Below are 21,629 nucleotides of genomic sequence, written 5' to 3' on the forward strand. Positions count from 1 at the left end.
AATCTTTTGAAAACGATACATTGTATCCTTTGTCACATAATTGACTGATGCTAAGTAGATTGTGTTTAAGACCTTCGACAAGCAACACATCAGAAATAGTAGTAGAGGAGGGATTACCTACACTACCTTTACCAAGTATTGCTCCACGGTTGTTATCACCATAAGTTACATATCCCTTCTTCTTAGCCACAAAGTCAATGAAGAGAGATATGTCACCTATAGGGGTGTGCATGGCTCAAAACCATAACCAAATTGAACCAAATATATGGATCAGTTTGGTTTTTAAAACCACTTTGATAAAACCGATTTATATTTTTAAAATCGGTTTATGTTTGGATCGGTTTGGTTAATAACCGGTTTGTACTAAAAAAATTAATTTTTGTTTGAATAAATTTTAAAACCAAATTTCCCTCAAATTTAATTTTCATTCCAACAACTTCTTAACTCTATCCAATCGCTCTTGAAGTCAATCACTATTTTTAAATTTCAATCGGAAAAATCAAAATTAAGTAATTACCTATAAGATAGAAAAAAAAATCAATTTTAAAAAAAGAGTTTTAAATCGGTATTTTTCAAACCAGTTTTTTATTTTCTTTAAAAAAACAGTTTTATAAGAAAAACAATTTAAAAAAATTATAAAAAATAAATCAGGTTTAAAAAAAATAATTTATGAGACCCGTGTAGGGGGCAAACTATTGCTGTGAAGATGCAAAGAGCCTTTTCTATTTGTTTCAGTGACTTCCATTTTTTTGGTTGCAGAGAAGAGAAGGTTAGAGGGTGAGTTTGTTTCAAATTTTGAGTTTTTGTTGTTTTGTCACTCCATTTATATAGCAAACAAAGCAACCAATTAAAGGAGACAAGAAGAATATTTGTGTTATTAATTTATGTTACCAATTTCTAAACAAACAGATTTAGATAGAAATAGATAAGAATCTCTTGAGTGTTAGTCTAATTAAAGCAAAAGATTTGTTAGTAGCAACAAAAAAGTGATTTGCACATAACAGAAAATTGTTTGCTTACATTCTAAATTATAATTTTTCTGTGTATATAAAAACACTGTATGCATGGTTAATCTAAAATGAAGAATGATCTTCCAATCAAATTGATGATGTTGAGAAAAGGCTTTCCATCCTTGTTTTCATCTCTTCATTCCATCCTTGTTTTCATCTCTTCACTTCTAGTTCCATAAGCAATTAATCAGCTTCTTCTACAATAAACTTAATGCTGCATAAAATAAAATGAAATTACAAGAATGTTAGCATATTCAAAAGTGAAAAACAGTGAAATTGCAAGTCTATTTTACATTTTAAGACATGGACGAGCCGATTTCTAAGACCATGTCTCGAACAAAATCTAACTCAAACTCATTATCTCAAAAAAAATATATTCAAGTTAAGGAGCCTAGTTTAAAGTACAAAAATATGAGACCCGTGTAAGGGAAGATTCAGTAACACATTAAGTCAAAACAAATCACAAATTTTAGAATTCTTTACCGTTAAATCATCTTCGAGTGTAACAGAAGTTGAAGAGGTTGAACAACTAGCACCATCTTCCGTATAAAGTAATTCTACAAAACATATAAAGAGATTTCATTATACCTCAAGTATAATAAATAATAATACATTAGCGAATATACTTAGTTATCATACCTTGCTCAAATCTCTCAAGAATATCAAAATCTTCATTTGTAATCAAAGAGGAAGATGTTCCTTTGAGCCAATCTTGGGTGCATATCAACGCTTCGACTGTTGTAGGTGTTAATGAGCTGCGATATGGATCAAGCATCCTTTCTCCTGTACTGAATGCAGATTCAGAAGCCACTGTGCTTATAGGTATAGCCAGCATGTCTCTTGCAATGTTTGAAAGGATGGGATATCGGCCAGAGTTCACTTTCCACCACTCTAGAACATTTATCTCCATGTTATGCTCTAACTTCTCTCCAAGATAAGTAGTTAACTCATTATCCGCATTGTCACACCCTTCTGAAATATAGAACTCGGCAGTTCCATAAGGATCACTAACACCACCAAAAACTTGCAACTCATCTGAATTACCTTGAGGAGACATAAATCCAACACGATATTCCTCATAAATAGATTTCAAGCTAGACTCTAAATTTGCTTTCAAGGCGTCAGCATCATCCTTATTATAATATCGCCTTACCATCCAATCGACCAATCTAATCTTGCGCCTAGGGTCGAATACTAGAGCAATCAACAACAACATGTTAAGCTTCTCATGATTTCCCCAATATTTATCATATTTCTTCTTCATTTTTTGAGCTACTGAACGTAGATGCTCATCTTCAGACGCACACATATCCCCAATGCTCTTTCCAATACCCAGGATCTCAAACATATAAATATTGCTTGTCAAATAAGATGACCCCGATATATGTAAGGTAGCATCATAAAATAACTTCAAGAATGGGATGATTAAGTTAATATGCTTCCAATCTTCTTCTGTCGGAACACCTTTCCCCTTCTTTGTCAACTCATTCACATACTTTTTATCTCGAAAACTTAATTCTTCAAAGGTCCTCTCATGTTTTGATGCGGATACTAACATCAAGTATGTTGAGTTCCAACGAGTCTCAACATCTAGCCAAACTAAACCTTTATAATCCATGCTTTCCTCATCAATACATGCCTTGAATTTAGCAAGCCTCGCAGGAGAAGATCTAACATATCACACAGCATGACGGATTCTACCAATAGAGCCATCAATGTCTTTCAAACCTTCTTTCACAACTAAATTCAATATATGCGCACAACACCGCATATGAAAATGATTTCCACTCATAACTAAACTATTCCTAGACAAAAGCCTTCTCTTGAGACGCTCAACCCCAACATCATTAGATGAAGCATTATCAACTGTCAAACTAAGCACACGGTTTAACCCCCAACTGTTCAAGCACATCTCCATTGTTGCACAAATAGCATCCCCTGTATGACTTGTGACTTGACAAAAAGTTAAAATCTTCTTATGTAAGTGCCAATTATTGTCAATGAAATGGGCTGTCACACACATATAACTCAACTTTTGACAAGAAGAAGTCCACATATCAGTAGTGAGACAAACTCTTCGACAATTCAGAGAGAGAAAATTTTTCAAAATCATTCTTTCACTATCCCATAGTTTCAAGACATCACGCGCTAGTGTTGTGCGTGAACAAATCTGAAATCTTGGTGATGCGAGACTCATAAATTCATGAAAAGACTCATGTTCAACCTTCCGAAAAGGAATCTCCATGTTTATGAACATCTTAACCATTGCTCTTCTAATGGCTTCTTGGTCAAACTTGACAATTAAAGGAGAGCCAACATGTTCTTCAACACTTGTCGTAGAAGATAATGTCCTTTGCCTCTTGTAAACAAGGCATCTCGATACATGAGCATGCATGGAACTAGTTCCATTATTATACTTAATTTTCGTGTCACAGTATTTGCACGAAGCTTTTTGTTCTTCTTCCGACGATACAATGAAATGCTTCCAAACCTCTGAACGATTCCTTCGCTTCTTAGTGTGAGGAAGTGGCATTTCATTAGAGATTGTAGGTGGAGGGGTTGAAACTGTATTCTCGGATGTTGCATAAGTTGTACCAACATTAGTCATCTTGATTCTGTTAAAAATAGGAAAACAAATTATGATAAAAAAACACAATAAAAAATCTGATATGAATATGACATTTCCTTATTCAATTGGTATGTATGATGCATTACTTTTTCACAAGATTCTACAGCTGACTTATTTCTGATATGGGCCCTTTCACTATTTAGAACAATTAGAATAACAACATTTCATAATTTTCATTTAATTGAATCAGAGCCTAATATAAATTTAATTTACACAAACTTCTAATAGATTTGACTGCATAACAAAGTTTCATCCAACATGGCAATGCATTTCCAATTAACAGAACAACAATTAACTAATAACTAGCAATAGGCAAAAACAGAATGTTGCAGCCATAACATGATTTCAATCCAAGCATATCATTCAGCAGTAACAAACTAACAGTCTGAGCATTTTTCACAAAAATTGACTTTTTCCCAACTAAACATTTCTTTTCAATAACAAAGGTGGCACAACTCATCTTCACCTGATAACTGAGATTAAACTGAAAACATTCTAACTAATAACTGAAATCTAAAATCACTAACTTCTAAACTAATTTCCAACTAACATATAAACTCTAACAAACTATTGAATTTCTAACTGATAAGTGAATTTCAGGATGAACTTCATGTGAGTTTCGCAATAGAATAAGGGTCCAATCATTGTTCATCACTCTTCATCCAGTCACAATTCACGGAAAAAATTACAGCACAAATCAAACACTCCACTCTCAATCTCTCTCAGCAACTCTCAGAGAATCCCCTCAATTTTCAAAACCTCGCCGCATTTCTCACAACCATTCATCACAAAATCAAGATTATATAGCTGACTTATTTCTGATATGGGCCCTTTCACTATTTAGAATCATGCAGTTCACAGCTGTAAAGACAAAAGCTATTAGTTAATTGCTCAATGTGATTGATTTGTATTCTCTCTTGTAGTTTGTCTGGATGGATCTTTACCGGCTTACCACTTCCATCGCGGATACGGTTCAGGATCAAACAGTTGGTTGATACATCTAGAGGTATGTAATTGCTATGTTTTGCCAGGATGACGTGTGAAATATGAAGCGTTAGTACTAATGAATAGAAATAAGTTCCTTCAGCACCTAATCTTATAATTACCATTTCTTAAGTCTTCATCATGAAATCTAAAGTTAGCATAAAAGTATGATGCTAAGGATTCCATCCAGAAATGTCTGGGGTAATGAAATTGCCAAATGATCCTTCTTTCACTATAGAATCTTTTTATGAACCACTACATATTAGATGTGATACTTCCGTACAATATAATGAGAAAAGTAACTCCATGACTAAGTTTTAGAAAAAAAACACCTAATGTTACAAGTACAAAACAACACTTACGCAGTACTAATCATCTACAGCAAAGTTACTAAACTAAACTAAAAAAAGAAGTAACTGCAATGCAGACATAAATCAAAAGCAAACCCGACGATGTAACCACATTACATGATATATCCGGCAAATTCTGAGATTTACACCCTCATCCCTCAAAAAATGTGGAATAAGCATAAAGTTTAAGATACTAAAAAAATAGTATCTAATGATAACTAATCTCAATTTTTAACAAGATATTAATGATAATTATGAAGCCAATGGAATATCAAAATCAATATCACCATCAAACTAAATGCAATTGAGCCTAACTTTCTTGGTCAGTGTCTGCTTCAGAAAAACACAAAGCACCAGTTCAAAATACCACCAGAAACAACTTCAAAGCAGACATTATTTGACGACATAAAAGTCTATCATAATTAGTAGGAGCTTATCTAGATGGCAACACTCAAACTGTCCCTTTTTCCTAACAGATTTGATGGTTCATATCAGTATTTATCCATATCATTGCTGAACACGATTGTCTAATCAAATAAACAATGTTTGTAACAAACAAGTCAAAGAACGAAATGGTGGTCAGCTTTGAAACCTTTTTCCTAACAGATTTGATGGTTCATATCAGTATTTATCCATTATTATTCGCGGAAGCTGATCTATATCTCGATTCTTGTTTGACGACAAAATAATTCTTTCGAATTTCAGCGTTGACGTATCTGGCCGGTGTAGTTTTAGGAAATGGAAGTGTATCTTCTACACTAGAAATTGTTTTTAAACAAGTTGAAGCATTCTCGCACCATATCACATTATCTAAATTAATGTTCTTTTAGTTTTTGCTGGAAGATGCATCGTGCATAAAAGTTACCAGAAATACTCAACATCAATTAAAAGAAGCTTCAGTAATTATAGAACGTACCTGGGCTAGAGTTAAATCAAAAAAGCTAGAAGCATCACTATCTCTTCTCTGTACACATACACAAGACAGACTTCTACCAAGCTATGCTGCTGATCCTGCCACAGCCTCCGCTGTAATGAAACAAAATTGCCTATCAATGACTACTCAAAGAGCTTTTACGCTACAAATTTCATCCTAAGTTAATAAAAAAGCAAGATTTGTTCAGTAAGCACTTATTTTATCCTTAACACACAGTTTCTTTATACTTCAGTTTCCCATGTAAAAACAGAAGCATCAGCTTATTTGAACCACATTTTCATACCAAAAAGATGAATGCAAGTTTCTATAACTGGTTTTTTTCTAACAGTTTACATAATTTACATTTGATTTCAATTAAATCCACAAAAAAGGATAAAAACAACAACAGAACAACAACAATGACTAAATTGTGTAAAAGCAGCCCAGTACATCATCTCCTTGAATTCAATTTCACAGCAAAGAAAGAAACTGTAAATCACTTTGTTAATTTCCCAAACAATTTATGTGTTCCTAATCACATTAAGCTTAACCTATAAACCTCTCAAACAAAATAAACAAGCCAATTATAGATGAATTTCGTGAACACCAGATCTAGAGGGATAAAAAAGTAAAATAAATTAATAATGGAATTGAAAGGAAAAGAAAAGTAGATATAAAAAATTCACCTACCAATGCAACTTAAAATAAATTCTGAGTTGCAAGTTGAAGGGTTTGAGAAGAAAGGGTTAGGGTAGGGATTTGGTAGAAGATACACCAGACAATCTTTGTTTCACGATGCAGGTTTTGATGAGTTTAGAATTTGAAGAATGATGAAGAGAAAAAAAAGATGAAAAAAGTTTGGATTTTTGAGAATTAGGGATTCTGAAATTTGAGAATTAGGGATTTGAAATGATTATTGAAAAATGGTAACCGTTTACCTGAACCGGTTTGTAATAATGGTTACCGGTTTTTTTTTAATTTGATAAATGGATCACCAATTTCTAAATATAATTTTGGATTGGGTTTTAATGTTTGGATTAATTTGGATAGGAAATTGGTTCATGGTTATTGGTTATTTTGCACACCCCTAGTCACCTGACATGTGCCTTGAGCATCCACTGTCGAGAAACCATCTTCTCTCGGTAGCCTCGAGGCATTGTACCTGTGACAAGATAATCAACAAGAGAAGGTACCCAATTGCTTATTGGGTCCTGAGTGGTGAGGAACGAAATGGTTGCATTTGGGCATCCATTGATAAATGCCTTTAGGAACTAAAAACCTCCTAAATCTACATTTGGCAATGGAATGACCTTTCTTGCAACAATAGAGACAAGAGAAAGTTGTATTTGGATTGCTTTTGCTATCTTCATCTTTTATAACATATTTATATTTTTGATATGGATTAACCATACTTTTTCGAAAATTTGATTTGTCGATAGCAAAAGTAATCTTGGGCTCAAGAGCCTTGTCAAGTTTGGCTTTTAGGTTTCTTACTTCACTTTGCCAAATGTAACAAGTATCACACCCAAAGTTCATCATTCTACTTTTAAGATCCTCATAACTTGTTTTTGTGCTTTCCACTATAGAAGCCTTAAGTGCCTCAAGTTTCCTTTCGGATTGTTGAATTTTATGTTCAAAATGTGAAAAAATTTTCTTATTTGAGGCAAGTCTTTTAAAGGCCTCTTTCGCTTCATAGTGTAAAGTGTCAAAAGCAGTTTGCAATTCATGATGAGACATACTAGAGGAATTTTCATATTTAGCATGTCGTACCTGTTTCTTCTTGTTCTTTTGATGAGCAGAGAGACATAGATTTGCATTTTCATCTTCATCACTAGAGCTTTCATCATCGGAGGAGTCGCTATCGCTTTCCCAAGCGATGTATGCTCTCCTTGGCTTTGATGGTTTCTTGTGTGATTTGTATGAGTCTTTTTCTTTTGTCTTTTTGTTCATTGGACAGTCCGGTTTGTAGTGACCCGGCTTTCCACACTTATAGCACGACCCTCTAGTTGTTTTTCCTTTTGAGTCATCATTTTTGGAGAACCTAGATTGCTTCCGGAAGTTTACCAAGTTCTTCTCGGAATGTTGGATGCCGTTCTTTCTCACGTAACGGTTGTAGCGTTTGACGAACAGCCCCATATCTTCACTCTTGTCCTCTTCTTCTTCGTCACTCGATGAATAATCACTTTGCTCTTTTGCTTGAGACTTTGAGGAGGAAGTCTTTAGAGCTATTGATTTCTTTTCACTCACCTTTGCTTTGTCTTTCTTTTCTTTCCTTTCGTGTTGTTCCAAGCTTAAGAGAACTTGTTCGTGCTCTTGTAGTTTACCGAACAATGTTGTCAAGTCCAATGTGGTAAGATCATTTGCCTCTTTGATGGCGGTCACTTTCGGCTGCCATTCCCTGTTAAGACATCTTAAGATCTTATTAGTAGCAACATCATTGGAAATAGGTTTACCTAGTGAATGTAATCGATTGATTAGATGAGTGAATCTCTTTTGCATGTCGGCAATGGTTTCCCCTTGCTCCATGAAAAAGAGATCAAACTCTTGTGTTAGTGTATTGATTCTAGCCAATTTAACATCGTTCGTCCCCTCATGGGCAATTTGAAGTGAATCCCACATGGCCTTAGCAGTAGGGCAATGGGATACACGATAGTATTCGTCTACACCTAATGAGGAGATTAGGATATTTTTGGCTTTCCAATCATAGTTGTATTTCTTTTCATCATCATCGGTCCATTGTGCTTCGGGCTTAGGCACTATTTCATTATTCTCATTGGTCATGGTTATTTCAATTGGACCATTGAGAATAACATTCCATATTTTTCTATCTATGGAATTTATGTGCACCCGCATACAGTCTTTCCAATAACTATAATTTTCACCATTGAAAACGGGAGCTCTATTGTAAGCCCCTTTAGGTTCGTTAGCCATTTTCTATCAACGTTGTATTTTGAAGCACGGAGTGAACCGGAGCTCCTGATACCACTTGTTAGACTATGGCACGGATCTAGAAGGGGGGGTTGAATAGATCCCAATTAAAAACTTGAGTCGGCGCTACCAATTTAAAAGAAAAATTGGTTTTAAAAATTGTTTTAGGTGCGGAAGCGGCCGAGGAAAATTTAGTCTAAAACGAACCGTTATTGGAAAACCGGATATGCGTTAAGCTAATGGATAAGTGATAAATTGAGATACAAGTCACTACACTAATTGCACAATCAATGATATAATTCACTTACTAGCAAGCCTAGTTCCAATGAATCAAAACACCGAATTAAACTGATGCAAACTTAAGACAACTTTGGCTTAAGCAAATTTACAAACACTTGGTGTGCATAAACACTCCAAGTGATATTTGAGTTGAGTAAGTAATTCAATTTATCCTAGTACAATATATTATTGTACTTAGTATTCAAACAGCAGTTTTAATCTCTTACTCAACTTATATCAATGTTTGGTAAAAAATTGCTTAAACTAAAATCACTTAAATTTTAAGCTGAAAAACAGATTATGCAGAAAATTAAAGAAGACGCAGATTTGATGAGGCAGTTCCCCCGCCGTCCTCGCTTCGGGGTACGTCTGCCCTCAATTCTAAAAATAGAATTGAGACGATTAATTAGATATCACCTGTGAAATTTAATCGTTTATACAAGGATTGCTAAGCATGTAAACAACAGAACTTCCAATGTGTTGAATGATGCTTCCTATCCTTGCTCCTTGATTCAAGATGAATCAAGACCTTCGATCGTTGATGCTAGACCTCCGATTCCAGCCCCTTTGTTGAAGAATCTTCCGTTCTTCAAACCCTCGGCCCGGCTGATCTCAAACACAACGAGTCGAACCCGAATCCTTCAATTCAATGCCACCGAATCCGCTACTAGACTGATGAAGACTTCCCTCTTCTCAATCACCTTCGCTCGGCTGAATGTTGAAGAACGATTCGTCCAAAAACCCCCAAACACAAACCAGTATTGGAGGATAAAATCCTAATGATTTTATTCAAGAAAGAACCTGCCAAGACTTCAACTCGAACCCGATTCTCCAATCGCAGCTACGAACCTTATCACCTTCAAACTATCACGAATCACATCAAAAGTTATTGTGTGCAGTTGATGTATTGTGAACTGTTGAAGATGAAGATGATGAATCTTTGACACCTTTTTCACTCTTTCTTGTTTCCTTGAACACTTGAATACAAATTGACAAATGTTGGTTAATAGAAGTGTTTTGACTTCTATATATAGTAACAGACAAAACCAAACAAACATAACAGAATTTTAAACAGTTGAAATAACTCAGAAAACTGAGTTGGCGCGCGAACGGTCGACCATAGGTCGGCGTGCGCTGACCCGTGGGGCATGCGCCGACACTTATGGTCGACTCAAACATTTCATGCGCTGACCCGTGGATAGCATCACTATGCCATGCGCTGACGTGTGGTCGACTCAAGGGGTTTATGCGCCGACCCGTGAGCTATGCGCCGACCCTATGGTCGACGCAAGCAGTATTGCGCTGACCATCCCCAGTTTGGGCTGAGCTTTGCGCTGACCCGTGAGCTTTGAGCTGACCCCTATGGTCGACTCAAAGCTTTCAAATCTGCAAAAAAATTGTGATTTGTGATTTTCATGCATTTAGTCATGATCACACTTTGTCTACATGTTTTTAATGATTATAGTAGATTTAGAGGAACGTAGAAAAGGATATGGTGGGTAATGTGTTGCATTTGTTTGTAGACGTGCATGATGGTCTTTTGTCGTCATCGAAACTTGATATCGTATGTTGTATGACACTTTGTCTTTACAAGGTATACCCTCTGACATGTCGCCCTCAGAGTGGTGTTTGGTGTTATTTTCGACGTTGCCAGCGGAATTATCACGAGAGATTGGAGATCGGGGTTCAAACAGAGAAAAGAAGATGTTGAGGCATTTTCTGGAGACGGGGTTCAAATGGAGAAAGGGAGATGTTGCGGCATTTTCTGGAGAACGGGGTTCATATTGGCGATCGCAAGTAATCGTCAGGAGACTGGGGTTCAAACTGGAGAATGGGGTTCATTATTTTGGCAAACAGGAGAGTGGGGTTCAAATGCGGTGATGCGAGGATCATTTGCGCAAGAGAAAATTTTGGGGTTCAAGAAAATGGAAAAAATAGAGAAAATTTCGGGGTTCAAGAAAAGCAAAAAAGAAGAGAGGATAATAATCCCGAGCGGATGTGGTATTTAGACCATGGGTTGTCCCTGCGTTACCACTTATTTTGGTATCCAGGTCGATGTTTCTGTTTCGGTATTCAGGCCGACTTTTTCCGTACCAGACGGATTTTTCTTCAAGATTGTTTCTTTGCCGATTCTGACAAGCATTGTTAATTATTTTCCCATCAGAGTGCAAATTGTTCGTCTGTTCTTGGTATTCAATCACTCTTCCTCCTGATCATCTGAAAGCCGAGGCTATTCATGTCGACAGGTTCACAGTGGATTGAATAGGGGCAGCTGTAACACCTCAAAATTTGCCCTCCTCTCTTGGGACTAGCTTAACATATTGCATATCATTTTTAGATCATTAGGCATTGCATATTGCATATCATGTGGTTACATTGTGCAAGTCATCCTCTTAAGTCTTGATCAGGAGATGAAGAGGTCATGTGCAAGCTAGGGTTTCATTGGACTGGTCATCAATCATCTGAGGATATGGTGATTCAAATTAGGGTTTCATGATTCTTAAGGGGGATTGATCTAGATCTTGGTTGAAGTGGTACATCATCATCATCATGGTTCTGATATCAGCCAAGAGGTTCAAGTGTTTGATCAGGATACCTTGAGATTAGGGTTTTGACCACTGGTCAACCCTAATCAGTTGCATTGGGCCAATCAGGGCATAGCAAGGAGATGGGGTCTATGATGGATATGGGGATCATCATGTGATTATATGGAGCTTATTGAGTCTAGGGGTTCATCCTTGAGCCATTTCATCAGAGGATTGGGGCTCAGATTGATCAATGCATTGCCAAATTCATCTATCAGTTGAAAAAGTCAACTGTGGTCAACTGTGCTTGATTTTATGGATTTGGAGGTGGGAGAGAGTTGGATACACTTCATTCATGTTGGAACAAGTGTTATTTGACATTGCAAAGCTCAAGAATGGAGAAAATAAATTCAGAACAAAAATTGCCAAAAATAGAAAGTGACTTGTAATGGAAGTTTCCAAAAATGGAAAGTTTTTGACCTCAAATTTACATGTCCAAGGAAGCTCCAAATGAAAATTTGTTCAACATGAAAGTTGTAGATCTTGGTCTCACCTTTCCAAAAAGTCCAAGAACTTGAAATTCCCATGTATGGTTGGCAAGTTATGGTCCATTCAATTTCAAAAAAGGCCTATAATCAGAGGGGCATAACTTTCACAGGGAGTGTCCAAATTGGATGATCTTTTTATGAGCAAACTCCATTTAACATGTACTTTCATGGTGCATAATCAAAATTCATCAAAAATGGTCAATGCAAAAGGTCAATTTTCAAGTGCACTAATTAAAATCCAAGGGCAAAATGGTCCAACTTGAGAAATACTTGGAATTTTGGAATGGGAGTTTTTGCAATACATCACAAATGCAAATTAGAAGTGGTTTGAACTGTCATGAGTTTTCAAGATGCAATATTTGGCTAGGCTACTTTTGAACTTGCACTTAAAATGCAATTTTGGCATAGCATAGTGGAAATGAATTGTACAAGGCCAATCAACATGAGACCAAAGCCAACACATTCCAAATGATAATTAGAAGGAGTCTGAGCTGTCACATAGCTGTCATGTGCCCTAATGTGAAAAGTCATTTTTGCCCTTACACTTGAAAAATGGCATTATGCTAATTTCACTCATTTGTGCTAATTTGAGATTAACAAAGTGATTAAGCATGAGTATTTAAGCCTAATTGTAACAGAATGCAAATCACAATTGCAATTTTCAAGATCCATAACTAACTTTCCCTCCAAAAGTGCAAAAACTCTTCAATCTTCATCAAACTTCTCTTGATCCAAACTTCTTCAATTCTCAATCATTTTGCGAAATTCCTTTTGCTTCATCTTCCATAGATCCTTAGCTTCAACTGTTTTGGTGATTTGGAGCAAGAAAGCATTGGATTCGTGACTGTTCACATCATGCTCAACAATGGAGTTTGGAGATTTCTCACATCTGGATCGTGCTTGAGCTGAAATACAAGTTCCAATCAACTTCCTAAAGCTTCATCTTCATCTGTTTTTGGTAATTGCGTGCAAGAACTCAAAGAACAACCACTGTCTTCACCTACAAGGTTAATTTTCGAATCTCTTCATTTCTTAAACTATGCTAGGGCTTTTGTAGAGCTTGCAACGTAGATGAACGTGATGTAATTGGTTTTTGATTTGGTGAACTATTGAATGTGTAATCATGATTTGAAGTTTGATATGCATTTCTTTTTTGGATCGATCCCGTGGCTGTGTTGAGAATTAGATTAAATAGATTACATATTCATGATCCTTGTGTTCATACGGTTCCAATGGTTATAATTTTGTTGATTTTGGTTGCGATTCATGGATTTTGATTTTCTGGAAATTATTTGTGAAGAAGACGATGAATATGTGCTGTTTGATCCATAAAATGCCTTGCCTCATTTGAATAAACTGTTTGCCGCGCCTGCTATCCAATCATAACGCGCCAAAGCTTCTTTTCGAAGCGACGTCGTTTTGGCTGATGTGTTAAAAATTGCAAAAATGCCACTGCTTCAGTTAAATTAATATTTATTTCATTCCTTTTTCTTTTGATTATTTCTTTTTGTTATGTGAACTTAAAAAATTGATAACTCACTCAAAACTCATCCAATTTTTGTGAGATTTTTTGTACCATGCTCATGATAATGTGTAGAATTTTATGATGATTTTTGTGAAATTTTTGCACGTGTGGAACATTAAATGGCCTATTGATTTTGTTCATGTGTACATTTTTACATGTTTCACCATATCCTTCATGAAATGCTCATACTTCCAAAGAAATGAATGAAAATTTTTGTGCTTATTCTGGACAAGTTGATGGTGATTTCCATGTAAAGTTTATGATTTTTGGATACTTGGTGATGGAGATATGATTTTTTAAATAGAGGTGTGACAATTTGTGTCACACCAAGTTAGGTCAACTTTCTGATTTTATTTGCATGACCTAGGATTGTTGAATTGCTCCAATTTTTTGCATGAATGATCATTGATATGTCAAGATAACATGTGATTTTTTCTGGAATTTTTGGATGTCATTTTCTAATTGATTGATAGTTTTCTTCTCTGTGTGCTCATTTGGTAACCTTGTGTGACACATGTTGGCATTTTGTTTGTGAAATTCTCATATGATATTGGATGAAGATGAAATTTGACATGAGCATTCTAGACACATTATAGGACATCATGGTTTTGATCCCATTCATTTCTAATATGTTGTCACTGTTTTATGATTTATTGAAGATGATGCTTGTTTGAATGTCTTGAATTGGCTTGTATAATTGTGTCTGGATTTCTTGATTTTCATTGACCTACTTTCTTTTGTCCAATTGAGCTGAAAATTGACATGCTATACATTGAATGTGTCCTGTTTAGGTGTGAATTTTTGTGGAATTAATTGAATTGTTTTGATATGGATTTGAGTGAGATAGTTCTGTTTGGTTAATTGAAGTTGCAAATTACATGATTGATGTTAAATTGTGCATGAAATGATAATGGTGATGGATATGAGCATGGGACCAATTGCATTTGCTTTTAATTTGTTGGAATGTGATTTTGGTTGGTTTGCACTTGCTGTTTAGGATTTTTTATCCCCTTTGGACCCTAGGCTTGGCCTAGTGGTCTAGTTTCTCACATTTGGTTTGGATTTTCAGGATGAAAGGCACAATGCTTAAGGAGATTGCTTCAAGGCAATTTGAATTGAGTTTGGTTGATGTTTATGAACTAACTTGACTTTGTGTTGTAGGGATTAAAGCTTGAGCTTGGGATTATAGCTTGCACTTATGTGCATTAACTTGTGTTGTCTGTATAGATTGACTTTTGCTGTTTATTGTTGGTTTGTCTGAGTACTGATGATACTTGATTGATTTCAGGTACATTTAGTCGCTTACAGTTCTTTAAGAACTTGCTTGCTGCTGCTTGGTTTTTAAACCAATTGAGGTAGGACTTATATTCTTCATGTAGTCTGGAAGACCTGGCCTGTTACTTGGCCAGGCAACTGTCTGAAGTCCTCCTTAAGAGGCGATGTTTGTGGTTGTTTACATTTGTGCCCAAGCAGGTAAAGACCTCTATGAGGCAATTGGTGGATCAAAGGGATATGCAATCTATCCCCCACTATTCTGTTGAGTCGTCCCTCTGCTCACACGGCTGTGTGTTGATGCATTGGGACACAAACCCAAGATCTTGTACTTTGTACAGTTGTGTCAGAGTCTTGAGCCTAGAAGGGTCCCTCCATTCTGGACCCACGCTCCTTTGTCTGAAGCTCTCCCTGGTCAGGGATAAGAGCTGTGAAGTCTAATCTTCACTCACCTTTCATCTGCTTCACCTTAGCCTCGCAATGGCAAGGTTAAGAGCGAACACTACCCATGTACAGATGACTTTCTTCGGCAGTCAAACCCATTGTTTGAGCCTCACTTGACTGGTTATAGTGTGTGCTTTGTGAATATTTGTTTGCTTTGTTTGCTTGTATGCTTGTATGCTTGCTTTCTTCCTGGATAGGATTAGCTTGCAGTTGTGCAAGTAGGTAGAAACCACAACATAGGGCAATGATGCATGATAACACTAGGCTCGAGTACAGCTCCCTGGTAGTGTGTCTTCCCTTGGTTTCTGGCTAGAATTTCTTTCCCTTTCAGGGGAACTACATCGCCCTGATCCTCGTTCCAGACGAGGTATGTAGGCAGGAGACCGTGCGAGGTCTCTCCGGGCACTTTTTTTTCTTTTTTGTGTGTGTTTGCTTGTTATCTTCTTGTGTGTCAGGATATGGACGTAAGCCCAGCGATTGGCTGTACGTATCCTGATTGTGTTCGTTTGGTTCGGAAGCTGACGTAATTCCATCGAGTGGTTGTCGGGTTCCAGGTTTGCCTGTGGGTGTGTGTGTCTTGTTTGGCGTGCCTGAGCCGAACTACAGCAGCTCTGATTCTCGTTCCAGACGAGATATGTAGGCATAGGATGCGATGTCCTATTGAGCTCCCTTCTCTTAACCCCACCTGCGTTCCCTGTGTGTGTGTGTGTGTGATGTTTAGCAACCTTTTATTTCTTAGAACGTGGATCCCGTCGAGTACGACGGACGTGAGGGGTGCTAATACCTTCCCCTTGCGTAACCGACTCCCTTACCCTTTCTCTTTGGTCGCGAGACCATGCTTTTTCCAGGTTTCTCTGAGCGTTTCCTTTCCCTATTTTGGGATAAATAACGCGCAGTGGCGGCTCTGTGTTGTGTTTTTGGTTTTAGCCCGCCGGTTGTTTTTCGCGGATGCGACAGCTGGCGACTCTGCTGGGGAGTCATGATAGATGTTGACCTGTGCTGGTCCATCTTCCCTAAGCGAGTCTCTCCTAGCGTTCTAGGATAGTTTAGGTTGCTTGTGTTGCTTTATTTATGGCATTTATTATTCTAACCTGTGTATATATTTGCATAAATATTTGCATGCATCATACTATCATGTTGCCGTCCTCTGTGCAGGTGTTTCCTCTGTTTTGGGGTGGGTGTTCTGAGTGGGGCTAAAACCCAGGCCCGAGTGTACACCTAGGATTAGTGTGGTCTCATGTTGCCTCCTTCATGTTAGGTCAACATGTGCCTGGCAACGTGATGTACCACAAGCCGGACGAGGTTCATTTGATAGTGCTTGCCTCTGTGGAGTATCCACTTTGGTTGAGTTACTTCATTTGAGCTGTTGACTCTGGTGACCGATCATTTCCCGGATCTTTGGTTTAGACGATCTCAGGAGAGCTACAGTGGCACACCCGAAAGGGCAAACCCATTGAGTATCTTTGCCCGATTGTCGAGACTATTATCCGCCTTAGGGTGACCTGATTAGAATTTACCTGTGAGGGGAGGGTGATTCTTTCAGATGCATGTTCAGATGGTGACTTTGATGGTGACTAATGGTTCAGTTGATCAGAGTCCTATTTATAAGTCGGATTTATGGTCATTTATTGCCGAGACGCCGGAGTGCTGTCCGTGTTATTTATCAGTGGGGATCCGTTTATTTCGGGATTCCCCGGGCCGATTCAGAGATGGTTATGGGTATCTGTTCGGAGATTGTTGATGATGATGATGATGTATCTGTCTTCCGTTTATTTCGGAACCCTTGAGTTGGATTTGTGGTTACATATTCCCTCAGATGGTTGTGATCAGTTCAGAGATCCGGGCCGTGGTTCAGAGCAACAGATGATCAGACGGCTTGGAGGATGGCAATGCATTGCATTCATTCATCAGCATCATTACATTTTGCATTTACCTGCATCTAATACATGTTTACCCATATGCAGGGACATTTTGGATCGAGATTCTGGTTGAGAGATTTCTGCTCAGAGATGAGGACCGGTTTGAAGCCTGATGTTATTTATAGTTTCCTTGATCCAGAGATTGGTGTGCTGAAGGAGATGATAGCATTGATTACACCCGACCATGTGGGGATGTTTAGAGAGTCATACGGTAGTATCCTGAAGATGGTTTTCAGACTCACTGACAGTGACAGGAGCGCCATTCATACACTTCTCCAGTTTTATGACCCGAGGCTGAGATGCTTTGTATTTCCAGATTATTTGTTGGGGCCTCTGATGGAGGATTATGCCAGCATTCTGGGTATGCAGATCCGTGATCAGATTCCTTTCCATGTTACTAGGGTGGAGCCTGATGTCCTTGGGATTTCCCGTGCTCTTTATTTGAGTCCGGAAATGATCAAGGAGGGTTTGAAGGAAAAGGGGAAATTACCTGGATTTCATTTGAGTTTCTTGGAAGCTAATGCCAAGGAGCATGCCGCTATGGGTAATTGGAAGACGGTTTGCGCTCTAGTTGCTGTGAGCATTTATGGGATTATTCTGTTTCCTAATCAGAAGAACTTTGTGGACCATAATGCTATCAGATTGTTCATACAGAGGAACCCTATTCCTACTCTGATTGGAGATGTCTATTACTCGGTTCATAACAGAAACGAGAAGCGGCGCGGTGGTTTGATCCGGTGCTGTGCTCAGTTGCTGTTCAGGTGGTTTATGGGGTATTTGCCTTCTAGAGGTGCTTTTGCTCATCTTGATCCTTCGGTCAAGTGGTCCTTCAGATTGATGGGTTTGCGGGCTGATGATATAGCATGGACTCATAATGGTATGGCTGGCCGTGATTTTATATACAGTTGTGGGAGTCTTCCCAATGTGCCTCTTGCAGGAGTTCAGGGTTGCATCAATTACAACCCGGTGCTTCTCAGGAGACAGTTGGGGTTTGCTGTAGAGGGTCCTCCTCTTGGACGAGAGATCCAGGAGTCCTTTTACTTTCCGATTGAGGGCAATCAGGCCAAGCTGAGGCAAGTATTGGATGAGTGGCGCGACATTCAGCGAAAGGGTAAGGTTCCTTATGGCAAGGTCAATAGCCGGTATTTTCCTCTATTTGATGATTGGCTTCGGAAGAGGATCGAGATCACACATTTACCATTTCCGGGAGGTGATCCTGGGTGTCCTATGATTGAGGGTCCAAGTTCTTCTGTCAGTATGGAAGAATTCCTCGAGATGAAGAGAGCCAGAGATCAGCTGCTTGCAGAGAAAGCGGAATTGGAGATGACTGTTGCTCGGTTTCATATAGCTAACCAGGAGATCAAAGTGAAGATGGAAGATCAAGACAAGCGACATGCCTTGGAAGCACATCGCTTTGAGATGGATACTGCCTACTATGGGAAGGTCAGTCAAGCCTTAGCTTCATCTACCAGAGAGCACGACATCACTAAGGAGAAACTAGCCAGAGCTTCAAAAGTCATTGAAGATGAGAAGCGGAGGCAGGTTCTCGTGAGGGATCAGAGGGACGACAGAGTCCGAGTTCTCGTCGCTGAGTGGGAAGCCAAGCTGAAGGTTAAGGAGACAGAAAGCATGAAGATCATCGCCGAGAGAGATCATTACATTGCTGAGAGAGATCATTACTTCAGGCAGATGAAGATTCATCAGAAGGAAGTGGGGAGATTACAGCAGGAGAATACAGAGCTCAGGTTCGCCGCAGAGTTCGCAAGGATGGAAGATGAGATAGGGCCATCTGTGGGACCCTCATCAGGCTAGCTTTTTCATTTGTATTGGATTACCGTCAGGCTTGTTGACGGAATTCATTTTGCTTGTATTTCTTTCCTGATTCTGGAGATTTGTATCTGATTTGATGTATGACTATGGCACTTATTGTGCACTTTGCTATGTGATGGTTATTTTTCATTCAGTGATTGATCTTCGAGCTTTATTTGCTTTACCGTATGCACTCACACAAGCACACACATGGTTGGGGGTATCATGCTAAATCACATATCTCCGATCTGCACAATGGAATCAAATGCTGATTATCAAAATATTGATGCCGGATTATTATTTGTCTCGATGATGCCAGGATTAAGAGACAAAGTGTCCTTCATATGGATAAACACTGCATCCATGCATTGATCATAATAACTTGTGTTTTATTTTGCAGGTTTCTGTTGCTAACGTGCTTGATTGTTTCAGGAATCATTGCTCGTGCTCGCAGAACTGTACCTTTGCACTCAACTCGTCCTCACAGATACTTCACCAGACGCAATACTCCTAGACTCATGGATCTTCCCAACACAGATATTCTCGAGCTGAAAGATAAAATGAATGAGCTGATCAACATCATGCAAGGCTTTGCGGTTGGTCAGAAAGCTCTAGCAGACAAGGTTGAAAAGCTCGAGCGGGCTTCTGCAGCAAACAGTGGTGTAAACCTGGATGGTGTCTCCAACCAGGGGCTGGGGTCTCGTGACGGTGGTAAAAGGACAACTGTTGGTGTTGTAAATAATGCTGCTGGTTTTGGTGTTGGTGGTCAACCTGGGCCCGGTCTGGGGCAGAATATGAAGGACGGTCTGTTGCCTCCATTTTACGGGTTTGATGAGGACCGAGAGGAAGACAGGGAAGCAGACCAGTTTTCAATGCATAATGAGCCTTTGGGTCAGTATGGGGTCCAGCCTCAAAGCAAGGAGATTCAGCTGTTGGCTGAGAAGATTAAGGTGCTGGAAAGTTATGCCACTCCCGGGATGATCAATATGTCTAATATGGGGCTTGTTGAGGGGATTGTGATCCCACAGAAGTTTAAAGCGCCCACGTTTGACCGTTATAATGGGAGTTCCTGTCCTGAGACTCACCTCCAAGCTTTTGTCCGCAAGATCTCTGCGTACACAATGGATCAGAAGCTATGGATGTATTTCTTCCAGGACAGCCTGTCTGGAGGCTCACTGGAATGGTACACCAAGCTGAAGTCCTCAGATATTAAGAATTGGCAGGATCTTGGGGACGCGTTCTTCAAGCAATATCAGTTCAATGCTGACATGGCTCCGAGTCGTACCCAGCTGCAGGGTATGTCTCAAAAGAACAGTGAGGGTTTTAAGGAGTATGCCCAACGATGGAGAGAGTTGGCTGCCAGGGTGCAACCTCCTCTGGTTGACAGAGAAATGTCGGATCTGTTCATGGGAACCCTGCAGGGGGCATTTGCTGAGAGAATGGTTGGTTGTCCGGTGACCAACTTTTCTGATATTGTCGTGGCGGGGGAAAGGATAGAGAGCTGGCTGAAGCTCGGTAAAATTCAGGGTACTGCTTCTTCTTCGTCGTCTGGGTCGAAGAAGCCGTTTGGTAATAACGGTCAGAGAAAGAAGGAGGGTGACACAAGCGCTGTCTATGCTCAACGAGGACCCAGTAGGGATCGTTACTTCCAGCACACTGATGCGGTAACCATTCCTGCTGAACAGCAACCGCAACAGCAGCAGCAACAACAACAGAGGCAACCGTTCCAGCAGAGGCCTCAGAGGGCCGGATACCAAGTCAGGGGGAGAGCTGTGGACAGACAATTTGACAGACCTCCGGTGACCTATGCTTTTCTGTTTAAGAAGCTGATGGATTTGGGGCTTGTGCAGACAAGGACTCTGGCACCTTTGAGACCTGATACAAGGCCAGCCAGTTATGATGAGAATGCAAAGTGTGAATTCCACTCAGGTGCGCCCGGACATAACATTGAGAACTGTAAAGCTTTTAAGCACACAGTTCAAGACCTGGTGGATTCAAAAGCAATCAACTTCGCACCATCTCCCAACGTCAATGCTAATCCCATGCCCGCGCATGGTCAGAGGGGGGTGAATGCTATCTCTGAGGAGAGCCGAGTTGGGTTGTTGTATGTTGATCAGTTGAAGACTTCGTTGGCTGAGGTCAAGAGGCAGTTGTTGAAGAATGGGGTTTACCCGGGCTGTGAAGATGATTGTGCTGAGTGCACTGGTTCTGTTAATGGGTGCGAACTTCTGAGGAAGGCTGTCCAGGGTCTGATGGACAATGGGGATATTATTATTGAGAAGAAAGCTGGTAAGGGAAAGGAGGAGGTTTCCACCATAACAATCTATTTCGACCCGGTGGATTTGTCTAATCTAGTTGAAGCGGCTCCAGTTACCATCACGGTACCTGGACCGATTCCATATGACAAAGATGATGCCGTGCCGTGGCATTATGGTGGGGAAGTTTATTGTAATGGTGAGAAGGTAGAGGAACAATCTGCAAGTGAAACCACCGT

The 21,629-nt window shown here is 39.2% G+C and overlaps 1 protein-coding gene across 1 annotated transcript; it reads right to left on the minus strand.

Annotated features, from left to right (window-relative positions):
- Window positions 1-922: 922 nt before the first annotated feature.
- LOC127121774 (zinc finger BED domain-containing protein RICESLEEPER 3) lies at window positions 923-6,897 on the minus strand. The gene is made up of 5 exons (XM_051052215.1): window positions 6,337-6,897; window positions 5,890-5,999; window positions 1,650-3,625; window positions 1,494-1,567; window positions 923-1,224 (listed from the first exon to the last, which is right to left on the minus strand). The coding sequence occupies exons 3-5, from the start codon at window positions 2,626-2,628 to the stop codon at window positions 1,219-1,221; spliced, it is 1,059 nt and encodes a 352-aa protein (XP_050908172.1). The 5' UTR covers window positions 2,629-3,625; window positions 5,890-5,999; window positions 6,337-6,897; the 3' UTR covers window positions 923-1,218.
- Window positions 6,898-21,629: the final 14,732 nt, after the last annotated feature.

Source organism: Lathyrus oleraceus, chromosome 1 (genome assembly GCF_024323335.1).
Source record: "Lathyrus oleraceus cultivar Zhongwan6 chromosome 1, CAAS_Psat_ZW6_1.0, whole genome shotgun sequence".
Lineage (NCBI taxonomy): Eukaryota > Viridiplantae > Streptophyta > Magnoliopsida > Fabales > Fabaceae > Lathyrus > Lathyrus oleraceus.

What these genes read in the sequence shown, in the direction of transcription:
- LOC127121774 (XM_051052215.1), bottom strand. Translation starts at nt 2,628, where the DNA reads ATGGATTATAAAGGTTTAGTTTGGCTAGATGTTGAGACTCGTTGGAAC. An exon ending in TCTTGAGAGATTTGAGCAAG is followed by an intron (nt 1,568 to 1,649) that starts GTATGATAACTA and finishes TATGTTTTGTAG; the next exon opens with AATTACTTTATACGGAAGAT.